The 12,929-nt window shown below is 40.3% G+C and overlaps 1 protein-coding gene and 1 pseudogene across 8 annotated transcripts in view; one reads left to right on the top strand and one right to left on the bottom strand.

The window, feature by feature from the left end:
* NARS2 (asparaginyl-tRNA synthetase 2, mitochondrial) overlaps nucleotides 1–12,929 on the top strand; it is a 154,261-nt gene that overhangs the window by 1,381 nt on the left and 139,951 nt on the right. For 5 of the 7 annotated variants that reach the window (XR_004274313.1, XM_032295895.1, XM_032295896.1 and 2 more), the window contains exons 2-4: nucleotides 2,020–2,129; nucleotides 5,917–6,037; nucleotides 11,680–11,820. Coding sequence is in view for 3 of the 7 variants with exons in the window: in XM_032295895.1 (XP_032151786.1) it covers nucleotides 2,020–2,129; nucleotides 5,917–6,037; nucleotides 11,680–11,820 (372 nt within the window). In the remaining 4 variants the exon portion in view is untranslated. The remainder of the gene's footprint in view (nucleotides 1–2,019; nucleotides 2,130–5,916; nucleotides 6,038–11,679; nucleotides 11,821–12,929) is intronic. The other 2 variants (XM_032295900.1, XM_032295897.1) reach the window with 2 other exon arrangements.
* Nucleotides 8,675–10,599, bottom strand: LOC116563265 (annotated as a pseudogene). The gene has a single exon (XR_004274312.1). The product of XR_004274312.1 is annotated as a nuclear receptor coactivator 4 pseudogene (transcript).

Below are 12,929 nucleotides of genomic sequence, written 5' to 3' on the forward strand. Positions count from 1 at the left end.
AAGCAATCCTAACTTGGCCTCCAGAGTAGCTGGAACTGCAGGCATGCACCACCACGCTGTAATTTTTAAGTTTTGTGTGGAGATGGAGTCTCGTTATATTGCGCAGGCTGGTCTCGGACTCCTGGACTCAAGCAGTCCTGCCTCCTAAAGTGCTTGGATTACAGGCGTGAGCCCGGCAGATACGGTTATTTAATTTATTTATTTATTATTTTTTGAGTAGATTCTTGCTCTGTCACCCATGAGTGTAGTGGAACAGTCATGGCTTGCTATTGAAGTTATTTTTGTTGTCCTCACATATCCTTGCTTTTTAGCAGTGTGACCAGTCTGCGTCTCTGCATTTCTTTGAGTTCCATATTCTTTCCATAGGTCTCTTGGTTTATTAATTGGGCATACATTAATGATACTTTGTGTGCTAGTCAAGAGAAAATTCAAAGATGGAAGGAGAACTTGCTGCCCAGGTTGGAGGATTTCATTTTAGTCCTGTGAGGTCTAATATGGTAGCTACCAGTCACTTGTGGCTCTGAGCACTTGAAGTTTGGCTGAGATGTGCTGTAAGTGTAAACGTAACCAATTTTGAAGAACAAAAAAGAATGCAAAATATCTCAATATGGTTTTATATTGATTATATGTTGATAATATTTGGGGTATAATAGGTTAAGTAAAAATATTAATTTCATCTGTTTTTATGTTTAATGTGGCCACTAAAAATTTTTTTAATTACCCACATGACTCACATTATATTTCGGTAGGACAGCCCTTTTCCAATGGTTAAAACAAATAATTATAGCAATATGATAATTGGTAGTAAGATAAGTAAAGAATTATAAGAAAACAGGAAGTTACTTACCTGAGAAGGTTGAGGAAGATACCTCCTTGCATTAGGTGACATTTCAGCAAAGTCCTGAAGGGTATGTTCCCTAGGTAGAGGAACTGGGGATGGGGCAGAATTATAATAGCATCTCAGAAAAGCTCGTTGATAAGAACATGAACTTTGAAGTCAGAACTGCTTTTGAATCCCAACTCAACTGATTGGTCACTGTGTCCTGGACTATTTAGAGAGATTATCCTGACATCTCTAAATAATTTTCTTCAGCTCTAAAATGATAAGTGATAACCACTTTGTTAAGTTCTGAGGATTAAGTAGCATAATATTTATAACGAGCTTCGAATAGGAACACATTACAAAGTGCTCAATACATGTTAACTTTTACTAAAAAGTAAAAGTAAGAAAGTGGTAGTTTGGAAATTAGTTTTTTTTTTTGTTTTTTGTTTTGTTTCGTTTTGTTTTTGAGACAGGAGTCTCGCTCTGTCACCCAGGCTGGAGTGTAGTGAGGTGATCTCGGATCGCTCTGCCTCCCAGGTTCAAGCGATTCTCCTGCCTCAGCCTCCTAAGTTACTGGGACTACAAGCGAGTGCTAACACACCCAGCTACTTTTTGTATTTTTAGTAGAGATGGGGTTTCACCATGTTGGCCAGGCTGGCTCTGAACTCCTGACCTCAAGTGATCCATTTTCCTCGTCCTCCCAAAGTGCTGGGATTTCTGCACCCAGCCTGGAAATTATTGTTGATTGAGAATCATCAAAGAGGAAGTTCCTTCTGGGCAGCATGCGAAGTGAAACCAGAAATAAGGGTGCGTCCCATATCCTGAGAAAGGCACCAGGATATGTGCCCTGTTATTTATTGTTGGGCCGGGGGCTAGGAGGACCTGGAATTGCCAATATTAGGAGGATTGGTTATGTGACTTAGGCTCCTCAGCATGAAGGAATATTAGGCATCCATTTAAAAATGTTATGCTTTATTATGAAAACAAAAGATAGAATACCAAAATGTATATCTCACTGTGATTGGAACATACAAAATTAAGTATGCATATTGGTAAACTAAAAGAAGTTGATTTGTTGAGGCAGGATTGTGAGAACATGTTTTTCTTTCATTTAGTCTTCTATGTGTCTTCTATGTGATGTGTAATGAAAATGTAAAATGTTTTATGCTTGCCTTAGAAATATTTCTCTTCCTTAGGGATGGGTTCGTTCTGTCCGATCTCAGAAGGAAGTCTTGTTCCTGCATGTAAATGATGGGTCATCTTTGGAAAGCCTTCAGGTTGTTGCAGATTCAAGCCTTGACAGTAGGTGAGTTGTTTTTTTTTTTTTTTTTTTTTTTTTTTTAAAGGTGGGGTTTCACCATGATGGCGAGGCTGGTCTTGAACTCCTGACCTCAGGTGATCCACCCACCTCGGCCTCCCAAAGTGCTAGGATTACAGGTGTGAGCCACCACGCCTGGCCAAGTTTTGTTTTTTAGAAGAGTTCTTTGATTTTTTTTTTTCACCTCCAGTGCTTCCCACTTCCCTATTCCAGTGTTTACATTGACCCCTGAGTAATCTTTTGAAACAAATCTGCTTTCATAGCTTTGAGGATCAAGTCCAAATATTTGGAGTCAAGATCCTTCAAGCTCTGGCCTTTCCTCCTCTATTTGACATCTTCCCATGCTGATATCCCCCACCTATGCTTCATTTGAGTCTTTTTGTTTTTTTTTTTCTTGTTTTATCATTTGAGTCTTTCTTAATTACTTGCAGCTCCCCTAAACTATTCTGCTCTTTCCTGTCTAATAGCATTTGTACACGTTGCTGTATTTTTCATAGAGATGGAGTTTCACCATGTTGGCCAAGCTGGTCTCGAACTCCCGACCTCAAGTGATCCATTCTTCTTGGCCTCCCAAAGTGCTGGGATTTCTGCGCCTGGTCTGGAAATTACTGTTGATTGAGAATCACCAAAGGGGAGGTGCCTTTTGGGCACCAGTATAGCTTCTTCTCCTCTTGTCTTTCATAGTTCGTGCTTAGGTATCACCTGATGTTTACATCCCGTGACTGTCAGGTACCCCTTTTCTGTGCTCCCAGAGCATCTTGTGCTTGTATCTGTCTTAAAATATATCACATTGGATGGTAACCAGCTGTATTCTTTTTTTTTGAGATGGAGTTTCACTCTTGTTACCCAGGCTGGAGTGCAATGGCGCGATCTCGGCTCACTGCAACCTCCGCCTCCTGGGTTCAGGCAATTCTCCTGCCTCAGCCTCCTGAGCAGCTGGGATTACAGGCACGCGCCACCAAGCCCAGTTAATGTTTTGTATTTTTAGTAGAGACGGGGTTTCACCATGTTGACCAGGATGGTCTCGATCTCTTGACCTCGTGGTCCACCCGCCTCGGCCTCCCAAAGTACTAGGATTACAGGCTTCAGCCACCGCGCCCGGCAGGACCAGCTGTGTTCTTATTTGACTCCTCTGTTAGACTCTTAGTTTCATGAGGTTAGGAATGGCATCTCATTCTTTTTTGCATTCTTGGTCTCTAGCTTGGTACTGACAGTGTGACAAATTATTGCTTGTTGAGCAAATGGAAGAAACTTTATGGTCCAGCTCTTCAGCTTTTAAAACTGGCACCAGGCCAGGTGCGGTGGCTCACGCCTGTAATCCCAGCACTTTGGTAGGCCAAGACAGACAGATCACTTGAGTCAAGGAGTTCGAGACCAGCCTGGGCAACATGGTAAAACCCTATCTCTACCAAAAGTACAAAAATGAGTTGGGCATGGTGGTGTTCACCAATAGTTTCAGCTACTTGGGGCCCTGAGGCTAGAGCATCTCTTGAGCCCTGGAGGTCAAGGTTGTGGTGAGCCAAGATCACGCCACTGCACTCCAACCTGTGTGACAGAGTCCTGTCTACAAAAAAACCCTGAAACCAAAAACTAACACCATTTTAATGATAGGTATCAGCTCTGAGGAAGATAACATTATTTTAGTTTGTTAGAATAAGAGCGCTTTGCTCTTCTGAGGATTGTTAGAGTTAATGCTATTTACCCATTGAATAGGTTCATGGATCACAGACTGTGGTCAGCTGGGCAGAACAAGAAAAAATTGTTCTGATGTAATAGTAACTTTTTTGTTTTTGAGAGAGAGTCTCGCTCTGTCACCCAGTCTGGAGTGTAGCCGCATGATCTTGGCTCACTGTAGCCTCTGCCTCTTGAATTCAAGCGATTCTTATGCCTCAGTCTCCCAAGTAGTTGGGATTACAGGTATGTGACTGGGCTAATTTTTTGTATTTTTAGTAGAGGCATGGTTTCATCATGTTGGCCAGGCTGGTTTCGAACTCCTGACCTCAAGTGATCTGCCCTCCTTTGCCTCCCAAAGTGCAGGCATGAGCCACCACACCTGGCCCTAATATTAATGATAACCTTTTAAAAAACTTTGTAGTTATTTTGATTATTTGTATCAGTATAGCAGTCACATGGGTATAATGGTAGCTAGATTTTAGAGTTTCTGGAGGATGACTGTCTCTTTGAGATATTCCCAGGAACCCTTAGGATAATATTTACATTCATATATGTCAGGTAGCACATATTTTAAGTCAGCATCTCAAATTACCCTCTCAGGTTGGTGAAAGTATACCAGATTTCCCCACCCATAATGCAATAGTGGACAGTTTTATTTATATAAATTATATAAGAATAACATATATTTAACAAGCAAAACTGGGTGGAGAATCTCCTGACTTATTTACTTTAATAAAATTTATTGTATTTCTATATTATAATATTTCAATAGTTTATTAGGAAGGCACTTACTGTCTTACTTGTTATAATTATGAAATGTTAGAACTAGAACAGATGGTCTGGGCGTGGTGGCTCATGCCTATAATCTCAGCACTTGGGGAGGCCAAGGCAAGAGGATTGCTTGAGTCCAGGTGTTCGAGACCAGCCTGGGCAACATAGTGAGACCTGCTCTCTTTAAAGAAAAGAAAAAGAAATAGAACAGATGTACTGTCATTTACTAGCACCTTTTTAATAGATGATCCTTAAAACAAATGAACTTAGATGACTTTCCATCGTTGTCATACAGTTAATTTGTGGGTGAACTTAAACTTGAACTTAGTCTTATTAACCAGAAAGTAGCACTGTATGTATTGAGATCACCAGTCACCTGAGAATTCCCAGCTGATTTTATTTTGATTTTGCAGTTTTTGCATGTATCCTGTAATCTTTTAAAAAGTTTTTTGGGCCGGGCACAGTGGCTCAAGCCTGTAATCCCAGCACTTTGGGAGACTGAGGTGGGCGGATCACGAGGTCAAAAGATCGAGACCATCCTGGCCAACACAGTGAAACCCCGTCTCTACTAAAAGTACAAAAATTAGGTGGGTGTGGTGGTGTGCGCCTGTAGTCCCAGCTACTTGGGAGGCTGAGGCAGGAGAATTGCTTGAACCCGGGAGGCAGAAGTTGCAGTGAGCCGAGATTGTGCCACTGCACTCCAGCTTGGCGCCTGGCGACAAAGTGAGACTCTGTCTCAAAACAAAAACAAAAACAAAAGTTTTTTGGCCAACTAATTTTTTAATAAGGACAATTGTACGGCCTCTTAATTCTGAATTAATTAATTATACAAGTTCTTAGCTGTTTGTTTGCATTTTAAAGCTTATGTAATTCATTTTTATAATTTTATACTTTATTTGTGCAACAGAATATCCATAGATTCTGAAGATTATTTAACCCAATTAAGGGTAAAACCATTTGTCCTTAAGTATTTTAATATTCTTATTACAGCACTTTGGGAGGCTGAGGCGGGTGGATCACGAGGTCAAGAGATCGAGACCATCCTGGTCAACATGGTGAAACCCCGTCTCTACTAAAAACACAAAACATTAGCTGGGCATGGTGGCGCATGCCTGTAATCCCAGCTACTCAGGAGGCCGAGGCAGGAGAATTGCCTGAACCCAGGAGGCGGAGGTTGCGGTGAGCCGAAATTGCGCCATTGCACTCCAACCTGGGTAACAAGAGTGAAACTCCGTCTCACAAAAAAAAAAAAAAAAAAAAAAAAAAAAGTTTATATTAAAATGAAGGTTTTATATAATGATATTTTGTTTATCTTTTTTTGTTACTGTAGAAAATTAACTTTTGGGAGTTCTGTGGAAGTCCAAGGGCAGCTGGTAAAAAGTCCATCCAAAAGGCAAAATGTGGAACTGAAGGCAGAAAACATTGACGTTATTGGAAATTGTGATGCTAAGGTATGATTTCTGACACTTCTGTGGATACTGTTTAGGCTTAATTTAAGAGAGGAATCTGTTTTAAGTGTGATTATTAGGAAAGTGAAACTTAGAATATATTTCATTTGTGACTTACTAGATAATTGAAACAAGCCATAAGACCTGTAGAGGCAGTAGCAAAAATTTTTTATGTAGATAGCTTAATGAGGGCTAAGTGTTAATTTTTGCATCCCTGTGTTGTGTGTTACAATTAAAACTTGCTGCTTTTATAAGCATGCCCTGTCAGCCACAGTGATATACCAAGGCAGGCTCATTCTTAGGAAAGCCAGGAATGACCTTTGCATGATCTAGAACCGATTATCCAGTAATGGTAGGCACTAGCCACCTTTGGCGTTTGGCATTAAATCAATTAAAATTCAGTAAAAAGTCCAGTTCCTAAGTGGCATTATCCACGTTTCAAGTGCTCAGTAGTTGCATGTGGCTCCTGGCTACTACAGTGGATAGCACAGATACAGAAACTTTCCATTTATCACAGAAAGTTCTGTTGGGTGATGCTGATCTATAGTATTGTAATGCTTAGGCTGAACAGAGGCAAGAAATTCTATAGTAAGACATGTTTATGTCTGTTTTTGCAAGACTCTTCTGTTAGCTTCGCATTTATAAGTTTGATAAAGAAGTTAGAGGGAATAAAAGAGATTATTAATAAAATTTTTTATAGTGGAGAAAATGAGGCCCAGCCGGATGAAATGACTTGCCTGAGCTGATGTGACACAACTGAAATTTATCTTCTAGCTATTTGATTCCTCTGTGTTTTTGCTATACCTGTCTTCAAACATTTAATGAACAAAAGTGAGGAAATATAGGGAAATCATCACTTTAATTCATTGTTAATTCTTTCAGTATAATAGGAAAAAATGTAAGGAAATAAAGGAAGCATCCACTGGCGGTCTTGAAATATATCCCCTGTGGATAAGCCGGGGACTATTGTATTCTTAAATTGTTCTTCCTTAGCTTCTCTTGGCATTGATGGCTTCATCTTCCCCTCTTCTTAGGTTCAGTATCATTTTAAAATGTTCCGACATAGGGAATTCTGACCGCTAGAATTATGATATGGTTACATTTTCACTTTTACTTTTTTTTAATGGCTGTTATGCTTTTAATGGAGGCAGATACAAAATTCATCAATGCAAAAGAATGTTTTACATATCATTAACATAGTGATTAATGTAACTTATATTTTGACAATGTAAAATACAGTGTATTTGGCCTCAAAAAAGAAACTACAGAGTTAGCTGCAACTTAAGATAACTGAAAGGCTCCTTATGTTGTTTTTGCCCACCACTTTATTATAATAGTTCTAAGTGATATCTGGGGAGGGAATTAAAAAATAATACAAAGCTCTTTCCAGCTGTGGTTCAAAGAACTCTAATGAAGCTGTATGGCGATGACATTGTGGGACCATGAAGTTTCCCCGGAAGTATTTTCAATAATAGGCAGTTAAGCAGCTTAATAGTTTAAAGTCTGGAAAGCAGCAAAGATACCTTTAGAGAATTTAAAAACATTATAAACCCCACATCTCTCCTACAGAGACATTTTAAAGCATGGACATAACTTTAAGGAGATTGAGAAAACATCAGTAGTTTTCATAAAGCTTCAATGAACACCCTGAGGCACAAGTGTTGAAAACAGCCTATTCACTAAAACGTCACTTTTGGAGGTACAGGTGTGCTGTGCTTACAGGAGAAGGACGACTGAATCCCTAGTTAAAAACACCAGGTGTCAAGTTCAGCTTCCATTTACACAGGATGCACCAATATAGTGAATAGTTCAAGCACTATACTACATTTCCAACATGTCTTTGCCTATTTGCTTAGTTGGTACTGGGGTTCTTTTAAACCCCGTAGGTCTGTAAAATATTTTAAAAGGCTAGAACTGCCTCAAAAATAGTCTTGAAATAATACCAAACCCTTCTAAAAGAGCTCACAGGATACTTTAGTAACATTTACAGAAAGAAAAAGATTTGCAGTAGCTGAGTTTCAAATGAATAGTAATGTAGAACATGTAGGCTAAAATGTTTGGTAATATCAAAAATTGCCAAGATTATTAATATATATTTTGGTAATCACTATTAGCCAGGTTAATTTTTTGTGCAAAATACACTGTATATTAATAGAACAGGGAAATCATTATTTCAGACCACTAACAAGAGAACCCACAGCAAGAGAAGCATCTATAGGGCACTTAAACGTTAGGAAAGTTTACTAGCTTTAGAATATATCAATACACATCGATTACAGAAATATTTCATTTTTAAAACTAGAGTGAGTATTTTCGTGTACTTTTAGTAACGACCCAATCTAAGGAGGCTTGGAGGCTTGTGAAAAAGATGTATCCACAAAGATGCTGCATTTCTAATGTGGGAGTAAATTAACACTTCTGTAAGAAGGAAGGAACTGCATCACCTCAGCATCAATAAACAGCATTTTTCTTTTAAACAGTAACTCATAAATCTGATGACTCGCTTTGCTTTACTAGTTCAAAATTAGGTGAGAGAAGAACTAAGCTAACTGGTCAGACCCAGAAACAATGATTGGCAAGCCGTAGTCACTCAGCTCATGATGTGTGATAGTTGGCAGAAAGGCAGCTCTGCTCTTGTCTTCACATCTGTAGAGGAGTTCAATATAACCACTTGTCTTTATCAACTTTAAGCTGCATACAGGCAAAGAGATCACAAACTGCAGGGAGGCTGTAATGGTCTGGGGGGAACTTATGTTCCTCCTGTAGAGGTGTATTAAGTAATACTTCCTCTGGACCTTCATTTGAAGCTGCCACTTGTCTTCTCCAGAGGATAACTGGCTGAGGTTGCCTGTCTTCTTTCCTGGCAGGACCCAGTCTGCTGTGTTAAAGGGACACCAGAAAGTGCACATGGGGCTTTTAAGCTTTTGTTTGCCAGCTCTGTCTTCAGTACTAGGCACTTCCTTGGGACTTCCTTCTTTGTATAGGGGTCTGATAAGCCACTCTGACAAGGGGCTGTTCTTTATGACTTGGAAGGAATCAGCAATTCTAGAAGGAACCATTGCCTTTGGTGCTTTAGGTTGTTCTATTACTTCTTTTCTAGAAGGACAGAGCCACGTATTCAGGGGATCTTTATGCTTCTCAGGCTCAGGTTTGGTTTCCATGGGTATCCCATTTTTATCCTTTTCTTCTTTCTTCAGAAACCATTTATACAGAGGCTGCTTCTCACAATTCTCATCACACATGCACTCTGCAAAGCTTGTGCAGGGCTCATTGGCTCTGCACACCTCCTCTACCTTACATGGGTCGTGACGGTTCTGGACAAGCCAATCCTCTGTAACCACCCTGGGGGTGGACAATGGTTTCTTGGCCTCCAAGTGATCATTCAGGCACTTCAGATTGCCCTGGTTTTCAATCTCCACACCTTTGGGCTGGTTTCCCTGACAGTTGGTACGGGAGTCAGTCTTGACAAGCCAGTCATTCACATTGTAGGACTGGAACAAGAGCTTAAACTTCTCACTGATTTCATGACTGCCATTCTCAGGCTTCCCCAGCTTATGGGATTCCTGGGGAGTCACCAGCCAATCTGATAAGTCCATCTTATCTTGACCAGGAAGCTCTAGATCTTCAACCTTTTCCATTTCAGTGGAGAAAGAACTAGTAGTGGAATGGCTGTTACACTTTTGATAACTTGGTTTTTCAGGAACTTCCTGTTGCTGACTCTTGAGGAGCCAGTTTTCTAAGTCCTTTAGGCTTCCCCAGACATTATTGAAGAAATTGCAGGCTCTGGAAGAAGTCTGACTATTCTCCAGGGTCTGCTTTTGGGTGAGCCAGTCCTGGGGGTTGGCGCTGGGTATGTAAGGAGCCTGATGACCACTGGCAGGCTTGCTTCCAAGGTGCCATTCACTGAGAGGGACAGTTGCAATACTGGATGCTTGCGTCTGCTCTGGCATTGGGATATAGCCTCTCTTTTCCAGGAAGGGCCCTATATTTGATGAACTAGCATGAGCCCTCAAGTGCTCAGAAATTTGAATGGTTTTGAGAGACCCAAAGGTGGTAATGGTCTGGTGCAGAGCAGTTGTGTCAGCTTCAAAGAGCAGGCAGTTGAATTTTCAGGCTTAAGGGTCAAACTGCCCAGTCTCTCTAGGCACACACAGACTTGATTGGCTAGATCTTTGTTTTGGGTATACTCCAGTTGATGAGTAAGACAGTTGAACTGGCCCAATAACCGGTACAGCTGCTGAGCTTGCTGCTGAAGTGTCTCCTCTTTAAGCTGATAGATGAGGTCCACCTGTTCATAAAGCCACACCTCACGGCTTCTAAGGCGTTCCAGGTGACAGTTTATGCAACTGTGAATCTGAGCTTTGACCTCTCGCAAGTTATCTTTAATTTGCTGCTCAGCCTGGAGAACTCCACCAATAGCAAGCTCCAAGTCCCTCTGTGCATCACTACACCTCAAAAGGGGTTCTCTATTACTGGAGCTGCCACTCTGGTCTTGGAAGGTATTCATTCTGCTCACTGCTCCTCACAGGCCAGGTCACCGACACGCCAGCCACATTTTCATTTTTATTAAGTATGGTGCTTGTTATTGTACAATGTAAAAGTTTGTATGTGTACAAGACTTACAAAAAATAGATGAAACTGAAAGAAACAGGCTGCCAATGTAGCTCTTTTTTTTAGCTTTTCTGTTATCTTTTTTTTTTTTTTTTTCACTCATGTTACCCAGGCTGGAGTGCAATGGCGCGATCTCGGCTCACCGCAACCTCCGCCTCCTGGGTTCAGGCAATTCTCCTGCCTCAGCCTCCTGAGTAGCTGGGATTACAGGCACGCACCACCATGCCCAGCTAATTTTTTGTATTTTTAGTAGAGATGGGGTTTCACCATGTTGACCAGGATGGTCTCGATCTCTTGACCTCATGATCCACCCGCCTCGGCCTCCCAAAGTGCTGGGATTACAGGCTTGAGCCACCGCGCCCGGCCTCTGTTATCTTTTTAATTAAAACTTTGATTTTTATCTGAAAGGATATGTCTGTCTTAATCTTGTCACATGAATATGAGCAGGGTAGACATATTTCAAGGTGGAGCCATAATTTTCTTTCAAATTTGGTGTAAATCTTCACTACTCTGCTAGCTGGAAGAAAGCTGCTTACCCTCCCTCGTGTTTTTAGACACCAGTAGTGTTGATAATAGTAATAAATTACACCAATCGATTATGAATGATCGTGGGCTTTCAAGACATATAGGTGATTTTAAAATTGAACACCAGCCTTGTGTGTACATCTTTAATATCTGCAATATTTTGAACTCCTGTGTGCCAGTGGATATTTTGCATAATTAAACCTAACCTATTTGTAGGAAGTGATTGGCTACAAACTCGATAAATAACAGATGAGCTTCAGTGTTACTAGCTCAGTTACTTGGCTAATAAGTAGTAGAGCTAGATTCAAACCTACATCTTTCTGATTCCATCCTGCCATTCCACTTATCTGGTGGAAATAATGTGGATTAAAAATCAGGTATATTAAGAAGTAAAGAAGGAAAGCATCTTAGTTTGGTTCTAAAGCACTATTTAAGAAATACCCTGGAAATGGATTTTATTAAACAGTATCTCATTTGGCTTCTAATTTGTTCTTTTCATTTATTGGCAGACTTTCCCCATCAGATACAAAGAAAGGCATCCTCTGGAATACCTGAGACAATATCCTCACTTGAGGTGTAGGACTAACATTCTGGGATCTATACTGAGGATTCGCAGTGAAGCGACAGCTGCTATTCATTCTTTCTTTAAGGTAAGACCCCAAAAGTTCCCCTGTGACCCTTGCTTATACTTCCTCTCCCTCCTTGTTTCCCTTCATCCCCGAGCAACCACAGTCCACTTCCTGTTCCTATGTGTTAGCTTGCATTTTCTAGAGTTTTATATAAATGAAGTCATTCAGCATATACTGTTTTTTGTCTAGTTTTTTTCCACTCAGCATAATTATTGAGGTTCACCCGTGTTGTTATGTGTATCAGCAGTTTGTTCCCCTTACCATTAAGTATGATGTTAGCTATACGTTTTAATAGATGCTCTGAATTTGGTGGAGAAAGTTCTCTTCTCTTTCTTGTTTGTTGAGTTTTATCAGGAATGGGTATTGGGTTTTGTTAATTTTTTTTCTGCATCTCTTGAGATGATCTGTGGTTTTTTTGTTTATTTTAGTTTGTGATGCTGAAGTACATTGATTAATTTTTGAATGTTAAACCCAGCATTTCTAGGAATATAGATATATTCTAATACAGATGTCTTACATTGGCTGGGCACAGTGGCTCATGCCTATAATCTCAGCACTTTGGGAGGCTGAGGTGGGTGGATCACTCTAGGTCAGGAGTTCGAGACCAGCCTGGCCAACATGGTGAAATATCATCTCTACTAAAAATACAAAAAACTATCTTGGCATGCTGGTGGGTGCCTGTAATCCTAGCTACTCAGGAGGCTAAAACAGGAGAATCACTTGAACCCAGGAGATGGAGGTTGCAGTGGGCCAAGATCACGCCACTACACTTCAGCTTGGGCAACAGAGTGAGACTCTGTCTCCAAAAAAACAGTCTTATATTAATATGTTAATATAGTATAGTATATGATATTATAGATGTATTATCCTTTTAATATGTTGTTGGATTCAATTTGCTCTAACTTCGTTTAGAATTTTTGCCTCACCACTCAAAAGAGATATTATTCTGTAGTTTCCTTTTCTTGTAATGTCTTTGGTTTTGGTATCAGGGTAAGGTTGACCTTGTTCAGTGAGTTGGGCGGGGCAGGGGATATTCCGTCCCTTTATCTTTTCTAAAAGTAAAATAATACAGTTATCCATGCAGTTACAATTATTTCTTTCTTAAATGTGGATAATTCACTAGTGAATTC

This window comes from Sapajus apella, unplaced genomic scaffold (assembly GCF_009761245.1).
Source record: "Sapajus apella isolate SASKATOON/1434 unplaced genomic scaffold, GSC_monkey_1.0 scaffold34, whole genome shotgun sequence".
NCBI lineage: Eukaryota > Metazoa > Chordata > Mammalia > Primates > Cebidae > Sapajus > Sapajus apella.